The sequence below is a fragment of the Belonocnema kinseyi genome, chromosome 7, assembly GCF_010883055.1.
Source record: "Belonocnema kinseyi isolate 2016_QV_RU_SX_M_011 chromosome 7, B_treatae_v1, whole genome shotgun sequence".
In the NCBI taxonomy this organism is placed as follows: Eukaryota; Metazoa; Arthropoda; class Insecta; order Hymenoptera; family Cynipidae; genus Belonocnema; species Belonocnema kinseyi.
Window position 1 is genome coordinate 113,236,067 of NC_046663.1, and position 14,824 is coordinate 113,250,890.

General features: G+C 32.1%; 1 protein-coding gene across 1 annotated transcript in view; it reads right to left on the reverse strand.

Annotated features, from left to right (window-relative positions):
- Positions 1-14,824, reverse strand: part of LOC117175892 (progestin and adipoQ receptor family member 4) — a 41,141-nt gene that overhangs the window by 12,270 nt on the left and 14,047 nt on the right. The window contains exon 2 of the mRNA XM_033365717.1: positions 389-613. Within this exon, the coding sequence (XP_033221608.1) occupies positions 389-613 (225 nt within the window). The remainder of the gene's footprint in view (positions 1-388; positions 614-14,824) is intronic.

Genomic DNA, 14,824 nt, shown 5'->3' on the forward strand with positions numbered 1-14,824 from the left:
GGCGCATACTTTGAATAAAATATTTGTTATCATTCTCTTGAAATAAATGTGTTTTTTTCTTGAAAAAATACCGGTTTCATATGTATACACCTGGTAATGTTTCATTTTGAAACAGTAGAATCTCGATTACCTTGAATATAATATTATTCCATTTTGAAGAATTGTTAATCCTTAAGGTTTCGAAACCTTCACACACAATTTTTGAAGGTTTTGTAAGTCGTTATCAATTCAGGATTTTAGGAAATACTGAAGCAATCTTTCGGAAGTCGAAAGAAAGCAGTCTTCACCGAAATTCGGTGCGCGTAGCATGGGAAGAATGCAAAAGATCTCTATAGGTTTTCAAAAAAAAAAAATTTTAATGTAGTAGATTATCCCTGAAAAATGTTACCAAAACTTTGACAGAGCCAAATGCCGAGCATGTCGATCTTCAGCAAGTTTCTGTAGACATCCTCTCCGTAATTCACATTCATGAAGACATGATAAAGGAAGGATCCGATCCAAGGACTAACAGCCCCAATTAAGTGACACCAGGAAAGAAATTCTGCCAAGGGGCCTTGAGTTCTCCATGGTAGTACATACGGCACTGTCAGAAAAATGTACAGAATCGCAAAACCTGCAATAGACATTGATTCCATAAGTGACACACTTTTTTTCCTTCACTTCATATTGATTTTTCTATTTTTCAATAGTGATTTTCTCATGTACATATGTATAACTTATGCGGTGAGCTACAAAGTTCAATATTTTTTCTTGTATGGCTAGTTATTTGAGTTTCGTTGTGAATTGAATTTTACTTCAACTGATGCTAAAATCAAATGTACTGCTTAATTATAATTATAAATAATACTACCCCCCCCCCCCCATATAGACCTATTCCAGTATTTTAGCGAATTCGACAGGTATGTCACTCTTCAATGTAATTTATGGGTAATAACACGTAATAATACTTAATAGGTGCAATAGTTGTAATCACAGTGGGCATTGTTACGACATCTTCACGACAACTTTACGACTCCCTATCTCCATAACGCTACGGTGTCTTTACGATTGCGTAAAGTCAACGGCAGATCATACACGCAGAAAAAAGAACCTTACATTTTACTGAAAACCAAGTTAAATCTACCGATCTTCCTAGTACGTATATGGACAACATGACAGTTCAGTAAACGTTACAATTATAGGCAAATAAGCATGACTATCAATGATGGTTACTAGTACCGATTCTTAAGTGGTGCTGACCTGCGGATCAGTAGATTTTACCGATCCAGTCGCTATTCTGTACAGTTTCTGGATGCTGCAATTACGAATTATCATGTCACTTTAACGAATAATATAGAGATTTGAATGATGTGATCGGCGTAGACTACAGTTAAGACAGCACTCTAAATTGTGAAAAAGTATTGCTAAAAAATAATTAATAAATAAGCGCACGGCTATTTCTTATAAATATTTTCGGATATACTTATAATTAATCGTTATTTATAAGTTATACTGCTTATAATAACATTAAAATTTCGCACGCAATGGGGGGGATTCGAACGCATAAACCTAATCACGCAAGTCAACAGTCTTAACCACTACACTAGTATACGAGTTGCGATCTGTAAAATAATTTTGAAATGCATTTGTAACTGAGTGTGGTGACCTGAAGAACGACTTCTGAATACGCAACCATGCCATCGCGACACACAGCAAAAGTTCTAGTATTCACAACATATCTATATGTCAGCTGAAACAGTCACGGAATAAAAACACGTCTTGCTCCAATAGACACTCAAGTGTACGCGATCTGTGAATAAGTTTTGCCATCCAAAATTGTATTATTTTTATAAAACCCCTTCCTTGCAAAGTGGGAATATGGAGTAATGTGACGAATGTCACAGGAATGTCAAAAAGGAATGTTTTTCAGGTGATGCAATCCATTCATTGCCGATTGCGTCGTGGATTCACCCGGTGCTCCGCGCGGATAGATTGCGTTGCGACTTTAGGGGCGAGTTAAGTAAACCGATCGGATCGGTAGCATGTACCGATCTTTCGGTATTGTCCACTGCACTACTATTGTAATCTCGGTTCAGTGGATTTTACATGCCGTTCAGTATGTAATACGAAGGAATAGAGGTTTTATTTTACTGAAGGATAACCGTTGAATTAACAGTAATTTCATTGTGACATTTACGAAATGCTAAGTGATTTTGACATTTTCACCCTCTTATTAAGAGCAGTTTATACTGTTGCGGTTACAAGGAACCCTTTACAATTCTTGATAAGTAAATATTACATTTCTTTTTTCTGCGTGTATAACGTCTTTAAGACATCGTAAAGACACTTTAAAGACATGGACATAGGATTCCGTAATGTTGTCGTAAAGATGTCTTAACGATGTCATGAAGAAGTCGCCAACTTTTGTGCCCACCGTGATAATTGTGCATTACCATAATAGGCATACTAGGGATAAATCCGCACGGATTTTCGACAAGTACATTCCTTCTCGGTTATAAGTTAGCACCCATGGTGAAATCGTATTTTTTTAGAATTATGATTTAGATTATATGGAGGCCACTGAGGCCGACATATGTACCATTGTACCTATATCCATTTTTCAGGATAGGCCTGCCTACCTATCTCTTTTTTGAGAAGTATTACATTGTTTAACATTTTTTAATCTATCTGTGAAATTTTTTAAGAGCTTTAAATAGTATAATAATTTTTTAACATTAATAAAAAGTAGTTCAAATTAATGTAATAAAAAAAGTTTAATTTAAGATTGATTTAAAATCTTAGCTTCGGATTTGAGCTTAGCAATATACTTTTTTCATCACTTCAGCATCGATATTTCTTGAAATTAATATTGCATTGTTAAAAATGTTTGTGATTCTGCAATACTTCTACAATACAATCGTAATCTCACTTTGAGATTGTCGGGTTATACATCTATTTTGTCGAAACTAGATAACTTTTTCTAATAAAATTTTTGAGGCCTAAATCAGAAACACGTTATCTCGGACGTGGCTTCTTGTCTTATCTTTAAGTTCCGATTTCGATTTTGCTGAATGTTTTTTCGCTCTTCTTGAAAATTCCGATTTTTTTGGTTATCTAGTCCTGTACTACCACCCTTCAAATAATACATTTCGTTAAGAAAAAACTCTTTTTTAAACATACCACCCTCCTCCTGTCATATACCCCGGTCCTATCTAGGCTGCACCTATTTTTTACAATCTTAGGGTTGTTTATGGAGAGAGAAAATGAAATAAAAAAGTAGTTTTTCTCATAATTGGAGGAACTGATTTTAATAAAAAAAATAAACTTGTAAAAAAGGTAAAGACTAGTAAGACAAGATTGAAGCGTGATCGGGATAATGTTGCACGGACAGAGATTTCGACTCCCTGAAATCTATGTTCATACTCTGAATTGTTTGGATTCAGAAATTCGTCCGCAGTAGCTCTGAAATCGGATTTTGGATTTCTAGTTTCATTCTTTCTAATTGTCTTTAAATATTATTAAACATTAACGTTCTATTAAGCAAACAATAGTTTATAGTTTATTTTATAAAATTTTGTTAACAGAAAAATAAAATTCAAAAATAAAAATTAAATATACATAAATATTTGAATGTCTATCCTTGTATTGAATCAAATCTGTATTCGGAGTGAAAAAAATGGCTCGTTGGATTCTAACCCAAGCATTAAACAAAAACCTTTCAAACAAAAAAAAATATTGAACTTAGCCGATCTTTCACTCCAAATACAGATTTTATTCAAACTAGGAATTAGTCCTAATAATCTAAAAATATGTTATTCGAGTATTTATGGAGGAGAATGAAGTAACTGGTTTTAACGCTCTTAAAAACAATAATCTTGATGATTTTAAATGTAAAGTATATTTCTAATCTCTAAAACACTTTTATCCTAAAAATGATGTTTTTGTAAAAATATGGATTTCGAAAATAGCACGTCAAAAAATTCTTTAAAATTATACAATTTTGTTAAGTAGATTTTTTCGAAAGTTTTTCCTCATTTCTCTGGAAAAGTTTTCCTTTGGTTTTTAGAAAATATCTATACTTTTGTTCATTAAAAGTGGTTGAGTAGTTTTCGAAAGAAAGTATTTTTTGATTTCACCTTCAATAACTTCCAAATAAATTTGATCTCAAGTTTAATATTTTTTGCTCAATTTTAAACCACATGGTTGTCAAATAAAAAAATGAATTAGAGCATGCTTTGTTGATTTTTGTAGTCTAGCCATTTAATATTGTGAAATATTGAAAGCTTAAATGCTAAAACCGTCATTTTTAAATTGTACTTAAAACTATTATTTTTATTACTTGTCCTGTCAGATTCGGAGATTATTTAGTTACATAAAGAAGTAAACAAAATTGTTTTCTGGGCCTAATTTATATTTGGTTCATTTTTCAACGATCTAATGTAATCGCAAATGTTTAATAACTCCTGAAATTTAATATTGAAATACTAGGTGACCTAGATTCTTGCTTTCTATTTCTATTATGGCCATCCTAGTAACGTCGATATGTACTGCCTAAGTTTATTTTTTACAAGCATAATAACAAATCAGTAAAGTTCTACATTTAACTGATATGTCCTCTGATAGCCATTGGGTCAAATTTAACTACGGCACGGAAATATAAACAATATACTTATAATTTAACTGAAATTTAACTAGAGCTAAAATTAAATTAAACTAAAATACATATTATATGATAGTCTACTATTTCTAATCAATATTATTAGATATTGATAGAGATGTGTAGTGATTGAAAAACATTGAGTGGTCTCCGTTTAAAATTTTGAAGCACTAAGTTAAAAATAAGGAAAAGTTAATGAAAAAATTGATGTCCTTTATAGGCGACGAGAATTTAATAAAATCTTCTTATCGAGTTATTCTGATTTAAAAAGAGGGGACACATATATATTGATGTTATTTTTAGCCTTGACTTTGATAAATGGTTTTAACACAAGTTTGACATCCTTGGGTCTCTTTTGGCGACTAAAATCACTACGGAGGCTTCCCTGTTATCGATTACTTCCTCATCGCACTGCAATGCGTTTCTCTCTCACCCAGGCTGCGGGAATTTTGCACAAATTGACCTAGAGGTTTTAAACCTTGACCTTAATCCCTTTAGTCATTCTAATGTCCTTCTATACACACACACACACACACATATATATATATATATATATATATATATACAAGTCACACTATATCTCAAATTATTCCTGTCTTCATCAAGAAAAAGCTAGCATGGAATAATTAAAACTTATAATTCTGTATGGTATGAATAAATTTAAATGTGTAGCTGATATTTTTCAAATTATTATTTTTTGATGAAAATGAGAAAAAAGACCCTATTAATAATAATGCAAGAAAATAACAAATAAGGCCGTGTCCGTGCTGACGGCGCCAACCCTCATTTGTATTATTTCAATAACGATGGAAATTTTCTAATATTTTCTATTTATTTTAGCATTTCTTCGAAAAAATGCATGGAATTTGTTTGACTAAAATTTGGTGACTTTTATTTTAAAATTATTGTGCGCCGAAACGTTTGGTGCAATTATTAACTAATTGAATTCAAATTGGAATTTATGAGGAAGACCCTTAGTTTTTCGATTTCTTCCTGAGTATTTATTTATAATTCTACAATCAAGTGTCAGAGTCGGACAGATTCCCTCATCAGATTACCTTTTGCATTGAGGAAAATAGTTTGTAGAAAATTTTTCATTTTTTTCAAAGAGCCTATATTTTTATAACTCAAGACCCTACTTTGACGCTGTTTAACCTCCCCTTCAATACTGATCCTACATTGAATCTTTTGAGCCTACAATGTTCGAACTTCATGAAAATAAAGTAAACATTATTTTTTACTTAGGTTAATTGAACTCATTGGTCATCTTACTGACTGAATACACACTCAACTAACAAAAATATTTAATACAAGATTTAACCTAATTGTCATTAATTATTTATATATAAATCAATACTTCTTTGCAATGCTTAATCGCAGGAAAATATTTTCCCTTAACTGAAAATGATGAAAATTTGTATGAGAATGATAATCATCATGGAAAATTACTAAATAATGTCGATTAATAAGTCATTATAAACATTTTTATCAATAATTAATTAAAGTGTGTGTATTCAACAGTCATGTAGATGATTGAGAATCACAACAAATTATAAAAATAAAATATTTTCTATCGCTAACAACAAATATTAAGTAGAAATAAAAATTTGTAAAAATATATTAAAATATATATTTAATAATTATAATTAAATTTATTGATTGCTATTAGATTTTTATCAGAGTATTGCGGTTAATTTATTTGCAACATGATTTCATGGAGAAAATAATTTTTTCCTAGGAACGCAGTAACACTTTCCAATAGTTTAGGCATTTTTGTTACTAAACAATAATTATTGAGAGTTTCTTAAACATTTTCTTAGTGAAATATTACTATTCACGTGTCTACCATTTGATTTAGGCGAAAAAATCATTTCTTTTCGTGAGACAATGTTTAATGTTTCAGTTTTTTTATCATATTTATTGAAGAATAAGAACGGCCAAATGTATGAAAAATAATTGACTACTTTTTTTAAATCTTTCCTTAATAAAGAGATAAAAAAATATTTTTATTGAAATCAGCAAGTTTAACATTGTATTCATTTAAGTAATAAATAACACAGAATCAAATTTAAATATATAGCCGCAAGTTCTTTTAAAGCGTATAACGTAGAATACCTCTAAAAAACAAAACCAATTTATATTAAACTCTTCAAAAATCGTAAAAAATTCTTTAAAAAATCGACAAGTGATAATTATTTTTATCGAAGACATCCTAACGCGTTCCGTTAGCTGAATCGGTTAGGGCGTTAGGCGTTTAGTAAATGCTCAGTGCGTGCGTGCGATTGTTCAGTGCACTATGGTTCAGCATCATAATCAAAAAATTCTGTTGATAATATGTCTAAAAAATAATTGCGAATATCCTTGATATTTATAGCACAGATATTATTTTACTTTTTCTGATTTTATGAAAGCATAGTGCACTGAAAAATCCGTAAGTACTAAGAAACGAACCCGAGATCGCACGCACGCACTGAGTATTTACCAAACGCCTAAAGCCCTAACCGATTCAGCTAACGGAGCGCGTTAGGGTGTCTTGGATAAAAATCTTTAGCACTTGTCCAATAAGGGCCAAAATCTTTGATTTTGTGTTATTTATTACTTAAATAAATACAATGTCAAATTTGCTGATTTCAATAAAAATGTCTTTTTATCTCTTCATTAAGCAAAGATTTAAAAAAAAATCGTTCAGCATCATGATTAATCCAATTATACAGAAAATACAAATAGTTAGTTCAGGATTAAATCTAATATTCATCAGGAAATAAGTTTGTATTAACAGTAACAGTACTGGTTGTATACCCAATTGTCTCGTCTCAAAATTCGAGATGAGTAGTCAATTATTTTGCATACGTTTGGCTGCACTTATTCTCCAATAACTATGATAAAACATTTAAAACAGTTAACATTTTCTGACAAAAATAAATGCTGTTTCCTCCTAAATCAAGTGGTAGACACGTACATAGTAATATTCCTCACAAAAAAATGTTTTAGAAACTCTCAATTATTATTGTTTAGTAACAAAGATAACCAAACCATTGGAAAAGTGGTACTGTTCGTTAAAAAAAAATGATTTTCTCCATAATTTCATGTTGCAAATAAAATGTTTAGCATTTTCAGTTAAGAGAAAATATTTTTCTGTGATTAAGCATTGCAAAGAAGTATTGATTTATATATAAGTAATTAATGAAGAGTAGGTTAATTCTTGAATTTAATATTTTTGTTAATTAAGTGTGCATTCAGTCATTAAGATGGCCAAAGAGTTCAAGTAACCTAAGTAAAAAATACTTTTTCTTTATTTTCATGAAGTTCGAACATTGTAGGCTCAAAAGATTCAATTTAGGATCATTATTGAAGGGGAGGTTAAACAGCGTCAAAGTAGGGTCTTGAGTTATGAAAATGCAGACTCTAAAGATTAAAAGTAGCTTCAGAGAGGTGTTGCAACCTCAAAGTAGGCTCTAATGTTTCATTTTCTAGGAGTTAAAAGTTTAAAGCAGGGGCTATAAGTTTAAATAGCGTCAAAGCAGGTTCTAATAAGGAACTGCAACTTCAAAGTAGGGTCTAAATTTCGACTCGGGTACTTTACAGATTCCAGCACCTAGTAAGGTAGGAGTTACGTACGGCTTTAAAGTGGGGCCTAAATTTCGACTTAGGTAACTATCCGAAAAGCAAAAAGAAGTTATTGTAGTCGAATTAAAAATTAAAATATGATTCTGCCTCATACATCTCCATCTTTTTTTCAAAAATAATCGCTTGAGACAATCTGATCAATTATTATTCTTTATTATACTTTCTTCCTCATTTTTACTATATAGTCTGCAAGAAGTAGAAAAAATAAGGTTTTTCTTTATACATAAATTCCAATTTGTTGTTTCCCAGGCGTTAAATCAAGAATATTTTACGTCCCGAAGTTCTTCTCATAATTGAATTGAATATGCTATTGGACCCTAAAGCCAAAAATCACTCTACCAATAACTACTTTGCAATTTTTTGGAAATTTTTATATTAAAATTTTTATCAACTTAATAAGAGAGCATTTTCATGATAGTTTTAACTTTTATGTCCCTTGTGGTTTTATATTAGTTAAAAAATACTTTAACTTCAAAAATATTTTTAAGCGCAATAAATTTAAATCTGAGCATAAATGATTTTTTAACAACAATTACCGTAAAGATAATATAAAACATTAAATATGGAATAAGGGAACTTTACAATATATTCGCCGGCCTATAGTTTCAATGTATTCTAATTATATACCACTAGAATTTTAACAAAATTGAGGAATTCAATAATATTTTTCAAATTTGAATAATACGAACCCGAGCTAAGTTCTTAGAAGCAAAATACACTTCCCTTGATTTTCTGTCGCTGGTGTATGAAAATAAAATCTTGTAGAATTATCACTGAAAATGCTCAAATCTTAAGTTATAACTGCTACCGAGCACATAATGTTTCCACTTACAGTAAGTGTTCCCTGTTTGAATATTTACACTTAATTCTAATTTTATTGAATAAAACGTGAATCTATAGTCGTGATGGAGACAATTAATCGTCCTAAATTTCGAAACACACATTCACATTAAGACAAATAGTTTTATGCCCAATGTGCTCATTACAATTTTTTGATTATTTTTTTTTCGAATTTCTGATCGCGTTTATCGCTGGTGATACGAATCTCTCGTGTAAGAAAAAGAAAAATTCGACGTATAGGGAATATGGCTTTAATTTGGCATCGATCAAAATTTACCAGTAGACAAGTGTCAAATAATTTTCTTTACGTATGTGAAGAAATAAAGAAACGAAAATTTTCAGAAGGCGAAGAAGATCCGCAAAAAATCCCATAACTGGCAGCCTAATTAACATAAATCAGTTTGTAACAACAAAAATCTTCTTAATCCTTTCAAATTCCTATTTTTCAACCTGAAAAATATACCCTGTTTAATGTTCATCTATTCTGAAGTATTTTCTCTTTTTGAACCTCTAAACATTTAAAAAATGTATTTATTGGGTGGAATTACTATCCACGGCATTGTGCACTTTTTAAAAGGTGGTACCATTGTTTGATGGCATAGTTTACTATTTTAAATTACATTTAAACTTTAAATAAACAACTTTATTAGTGGGTTGGTACACGAACATCAGGGGACAAGAAGGGATGTGTTGGTTGTTGAGAAAAATAAGTGGGGAAAGGAGGTTATAGACCGTAAGCCCACAACGTAAATGGCAACGTGATACGGCTGCGTTGAGCGGTGGCGACCTGTCAAAGGTGTCAATTTTGACAATTAATGAACGTGACTCGGATAAGATTAAAAATTGGTGTACATGTAGGGATGGCATTAGAAATAGCACCTGCGAATTGCCAGGCACTTACTTAGTTCCGGCTTCAAAGTAGCCGGAAATTCAGGTGAAATCTCTTGATATTGATTTTACAGGAAAAAGTTTCAAACAAAAGTTGGCCTACTCCTAGAGATGCATATTTTCATTATCACATCATTTTTTGATAAAATTGATACATTTAGAGAAAAAATCAATTAAAGAAATACCATACCATAGAAAGCCGTTTTTCTTCACAAAAAGTCATTTTTCTGAAAACTTTCAGAAGTTTCAGTGGGTTTCTAGCAAGGTGTATACGGATTAAAAAAGAGACATAGATCAATAAATATTTTCAAGTTCATTTTGGTCTCGTAGAAGGGCCAAGCGTGGTTCTATCTTTTATTCGTTGAACCAAAGTTGTGGGTTTCTAGCAGGGTGTGTATAGTGTATACGGCTTCACACAGGGACATAGATTGGTCAATGTTTTCAAGTTCATTTCGGTCTCGTGCAAGGGCCTAGCGATATTCTATCTGTGATTCTTTAAACCAAATTTGTGGGTTTCTAGCAGTTTCTAGCATTTTAAGACCACCCTAATGTTCATATTCAACTTTAAAGATAAAATATTTCAGATTCAAGTATTTTTTATCTGGAAGTATATATTCAACTTGTATATTCAAACAAATTATTAGTAGTAGCTATTTTGGTTTTTTTGTTTGCTTTTGTTCATTAGATTTTTTAATGGTGGAAAATCTTATTAAAATTTTAATATTTTTTAGTTATAATAAATCTGAAAGTAATGCAATCTTTCAATATTAAATGTTTACAATTTTAACAGAAATCGGAAGTTAATTTAATAATTTAATTGAACATTTCAAAATTAGAATTTAAATTTTAAAAAATCTAAATGTAAATATTTAAATTAAGCCTTTGTAAATCAATAAACACGGAGAAAAAAGATATCGCACAATGATATCGCAAGACTTCTGTATTTAAATAAAGCGCAATATGATAACGTACAAGCAGGTTCCGGAGCTTTTTAGGATATTATAATGAACTAACATCGCTTGGCCACTACTAGAACCCTCGTATATATAATATAATAAAATAATAACAGAATGTAAAATCTTGCAATGTACGATATCACGATTTTACGCTATTATAATGTGATAATTACGATATATAGCGCAGGAATTACGGTATATATTGCAATTCTTTCAATATCGTTTTCTCCGTTTATATATATATATATATATATATCATTATATTATATCATATGTTTGAAGCTTCTGTACCGAATAGATTCCGGCTAGGATCAGATAGGACCCGGATGAATCATTCCCGGTTACGAGAATTTATGGCGATTATATCCTGGCTAAAATCGGATAAGACCATGATAGAATTTGCAAGTGCCCTATACAGGTACCGAATAGCCCCCGATATAAAAATTTATGCCGAATAGATCCCGGCTAGGACCGTATAAGACCCGGATAAAATTTGCAAGTACCCTGTATGTGTACCGAATAGCCCTTGATATGAAAATGTATGCCGAATTGATCCTGGCTAGGATCGGATATACCCAATTCGCGCAAAATTTCTTATTCCGTTCAGAACCAATATAGAACCGTTATTATCTCCTATTGCAAAATTCTTAAAGGAATCCTCGTTTACCCTGAGAGAAACCCATGATCTAATGGGGTCCTACCTGGATTATAACGGGATTTTAAAGCAGGGAGGGTCAATTGGAGAGGGTATAGGGGGGTGGGGGCAGAGGTTGTATGGGTAGAGAAGAGGAGGAATTCCTGATACAGCGGCGGCGGCGAGAAAATTTTATAATAAATACCTATTAAACAGTGGCGTACTGGCAAGGGCGCGCAGCCGGCGTTTCTCGGCTGCGACTAGGGGCGCAGAAACCATGTATGAAAAGTAGCGGTTGCTACCCCAACTGGGGATGGGGGGATACCCAAGAGGTTGGGTGGGTGGGGTGTAGGTTTGAGTGAGATGGACTGGAAAATGTAGATTTTATTGCAAATAATACTAAGCAATTCATGGTTTTAAGGAAAAATGAAGAAAAAGCGTTTTTTTTTAAATAAGAAAATAGCCCGTCGCTACCCCGGTGGCGGAGGGAGTGTGCGACCCTGGCTGCTATCCCCTTGCTTGGCACCCCCTAAGCCATGTCAAGGCGCCTTAAAAAGATTATATTGCTTAAACAAATAAATATATTATAGATTGCAATAGAAAGAGTGAAACTCCTGTGAGTGAAACTTCCCGAAACTAAGTATTTTCATTATTCAATTCTCCTTTCCCCCACTTTGTGCCTATACAGAAACCCGACGCTCCCTCCGAAAAAAATCGAAGCCCCCACCACTAGAAAAGAAATCTTGGCTACGTCGCTGCTTGTACTCCTGTAAGTAATACCAGTAAAGTAAGAAAGTGTTCTCCAATTTCTTTTCACTCGTATTATCTCTGAAAAATTCCCAAATGAATGTTTTGCATCCTATTTAAGAAAATATTTTTAAAATAAATAATAAATTATTCATATTGAATCAGTAAAAGTGAAAGGAATATTCTTGTCATCAATTACATTACGGCATTTTAAATTGATTTATTTCCGATGCAATCCAAAATATATTTATTGATGAAAAATGTATAGGACACCTAAATGCATTTTTTATGGGCGCCCGCTAATATATTGATTTTTTACGTACATTAACTTTCGATAGCGCCATATACGTACTTTGAGGGAGTTTCCAGATCAACTTACTCATGAAAAGTATGACTCAATAATTATCGGCTGTATTTAATTATTGTAGTAACTGTTAAGTTCCAAACCTAATTTTTATATTAAAATAACTTTTTTATTCGTTTAAATTTTCACTAAAACAAGTTCCTAGCTTACATGTCAAGAGTTCGGATGAAACGATATATTTCTTTATTTTAGAAATTGTAAAATATTACTATAGTTTGCTATGATTTACTATAATAATTGTTATTTTATTATAATTTTAGCATTTTTCGTAATTTTTAATGTTATTATTATGAATTACTCATTGAAATCAAGGCTTAAATCTTTGCGGCAAAAATACTTGAAAACTTTTAGTCTATGGTGTAACAAGTTTCATGTTGCCAAAACTGTTTGCCGATGTTCATTGCTTTGACACGTTTATCTTTGTGTATACAATAGATTATGATATGATGATTTGTGGACATGAAGAATTAGAATGGAATTAGAATGCGAGAGAGCAGAGAGAGGTTACGTATTAAAGTCGCGGAATAGAATATATTTCATTCATGAAAAATAATAAGAAATGTGAAAAGAAATTATCAATTTGTTAAACTATTATAAGAAAAATCTGCCCGCTTCGTGGGCACAGTTTGATCGCGCGCGGCGCGCGGCTCTATAGTTTAGGCGCCCCTAGAGCCCGCGTCTGTTGAATCTCGCGCTTTGCGCTCAGATATTTATTCTTTGCATTTGGAATGTTTTAATAAAACTTTATCAAAAAGATCTCTTTTAGATCGCAGTATTTTATGCGTCTTCATAGTCTCGTAGCTTTCGTCGTTTTTCCACACATTTTTTTTTATTTCTTTTTTATTTTTCAAGTTATTTTTCACGAATAAAACAAAATGTACGCATCCTATCAAGAAGTGATTCTTAACGAGATTGTAGATCTTTTTTGTAATAATGATTTTTGTAAATTCATCTTTTTTCGTATCCTACATGATTTGACCACAAAATGGAGTTTTTGATTTTGCATTATTTTTTGTGCAATCAAAAATTGAATTTTCGATTTTCCAAGAAAATCTAAAAAATTGGTTATAATAATCTTATAGGGCTATCAAAAAGAAATGTTTTTCTTTTACTGACTTTTTTTTCATATTGTGCGTTGTTTGGCTTAAAATTTTGATTTTCAGTTAATTTAAAAAAATTTGAAAATGCTATAACTCTGAGAATTTTCTTTCTATCAAAAAAGTAATAGGGATAAATTGTTTATCCTTTTTAATTTCTATAACTATCCGTACATAGAATTTTCAAATTCAGAAAAAAGTGGTCTCAAAAATCTTAAAATACGCTCATTTTTTTATTTTTTCTCAAAAATGGCTGGTTAATAAACTCGTCCTTTCTTTTAGGACCTAAAAAAAAGTGTGCCAGAGATCGATTTGATCCATTCATTTTTTCAAGAGTTATCGTGTTTATGAACGGACGGATGGACAGACAGACGCCATCGTAAAAACTTGATTTTCGGATTCAGGCGGTCTCGAAACGTGGAGATCCGTTGAAAAATTATGGTGTCAAATTTCAGACAATTCTAATACTTTCTCAATCATAAATGATGAGAATGTAAAAACAATCTGCCCGCTAAGCGGGCACAATCGCTTGCAAGTTTCAGCGCGTCTAGGATGTGCGACTTTTGGTTCCTGCGCTTCGCGCTCGATAATGTATTTACTTCACGCTGCATGCTCGGTCTTTGTACTTCCCCAAGTTTGTGCACAAGATATTTAAGATGAAAGGCCAAAGTATCGACAAAACTGTAATTTGGTGATTGCGAATTATCTTTTGTTAAAGCTCTTTCGGTTTTAACGAACACATGCTCATCACGTATCTCGTGCCTCGCCCTCGATTTGTTCCAAAATGCGAACTTTTCTACATTATGTTCGTCACCCTTACACCAAGCTCTCGCTTTCAGTCAAGTGTCGGGGGTTGCCTTCAAATGGCCTTGGACTGATTTTGGGGGGACAGAAACGTAAACAGTGAGGGCCACCTGACTCGATTCCAAATGGAAACCGAAGGGCCTATGACAAAGCCACCGAACGCGTCCTCGGGTTGCGGATAGAGTGTCCCTGTACCAAGGGTTTCTGCTGAATATGGTTACAAAAATAAAT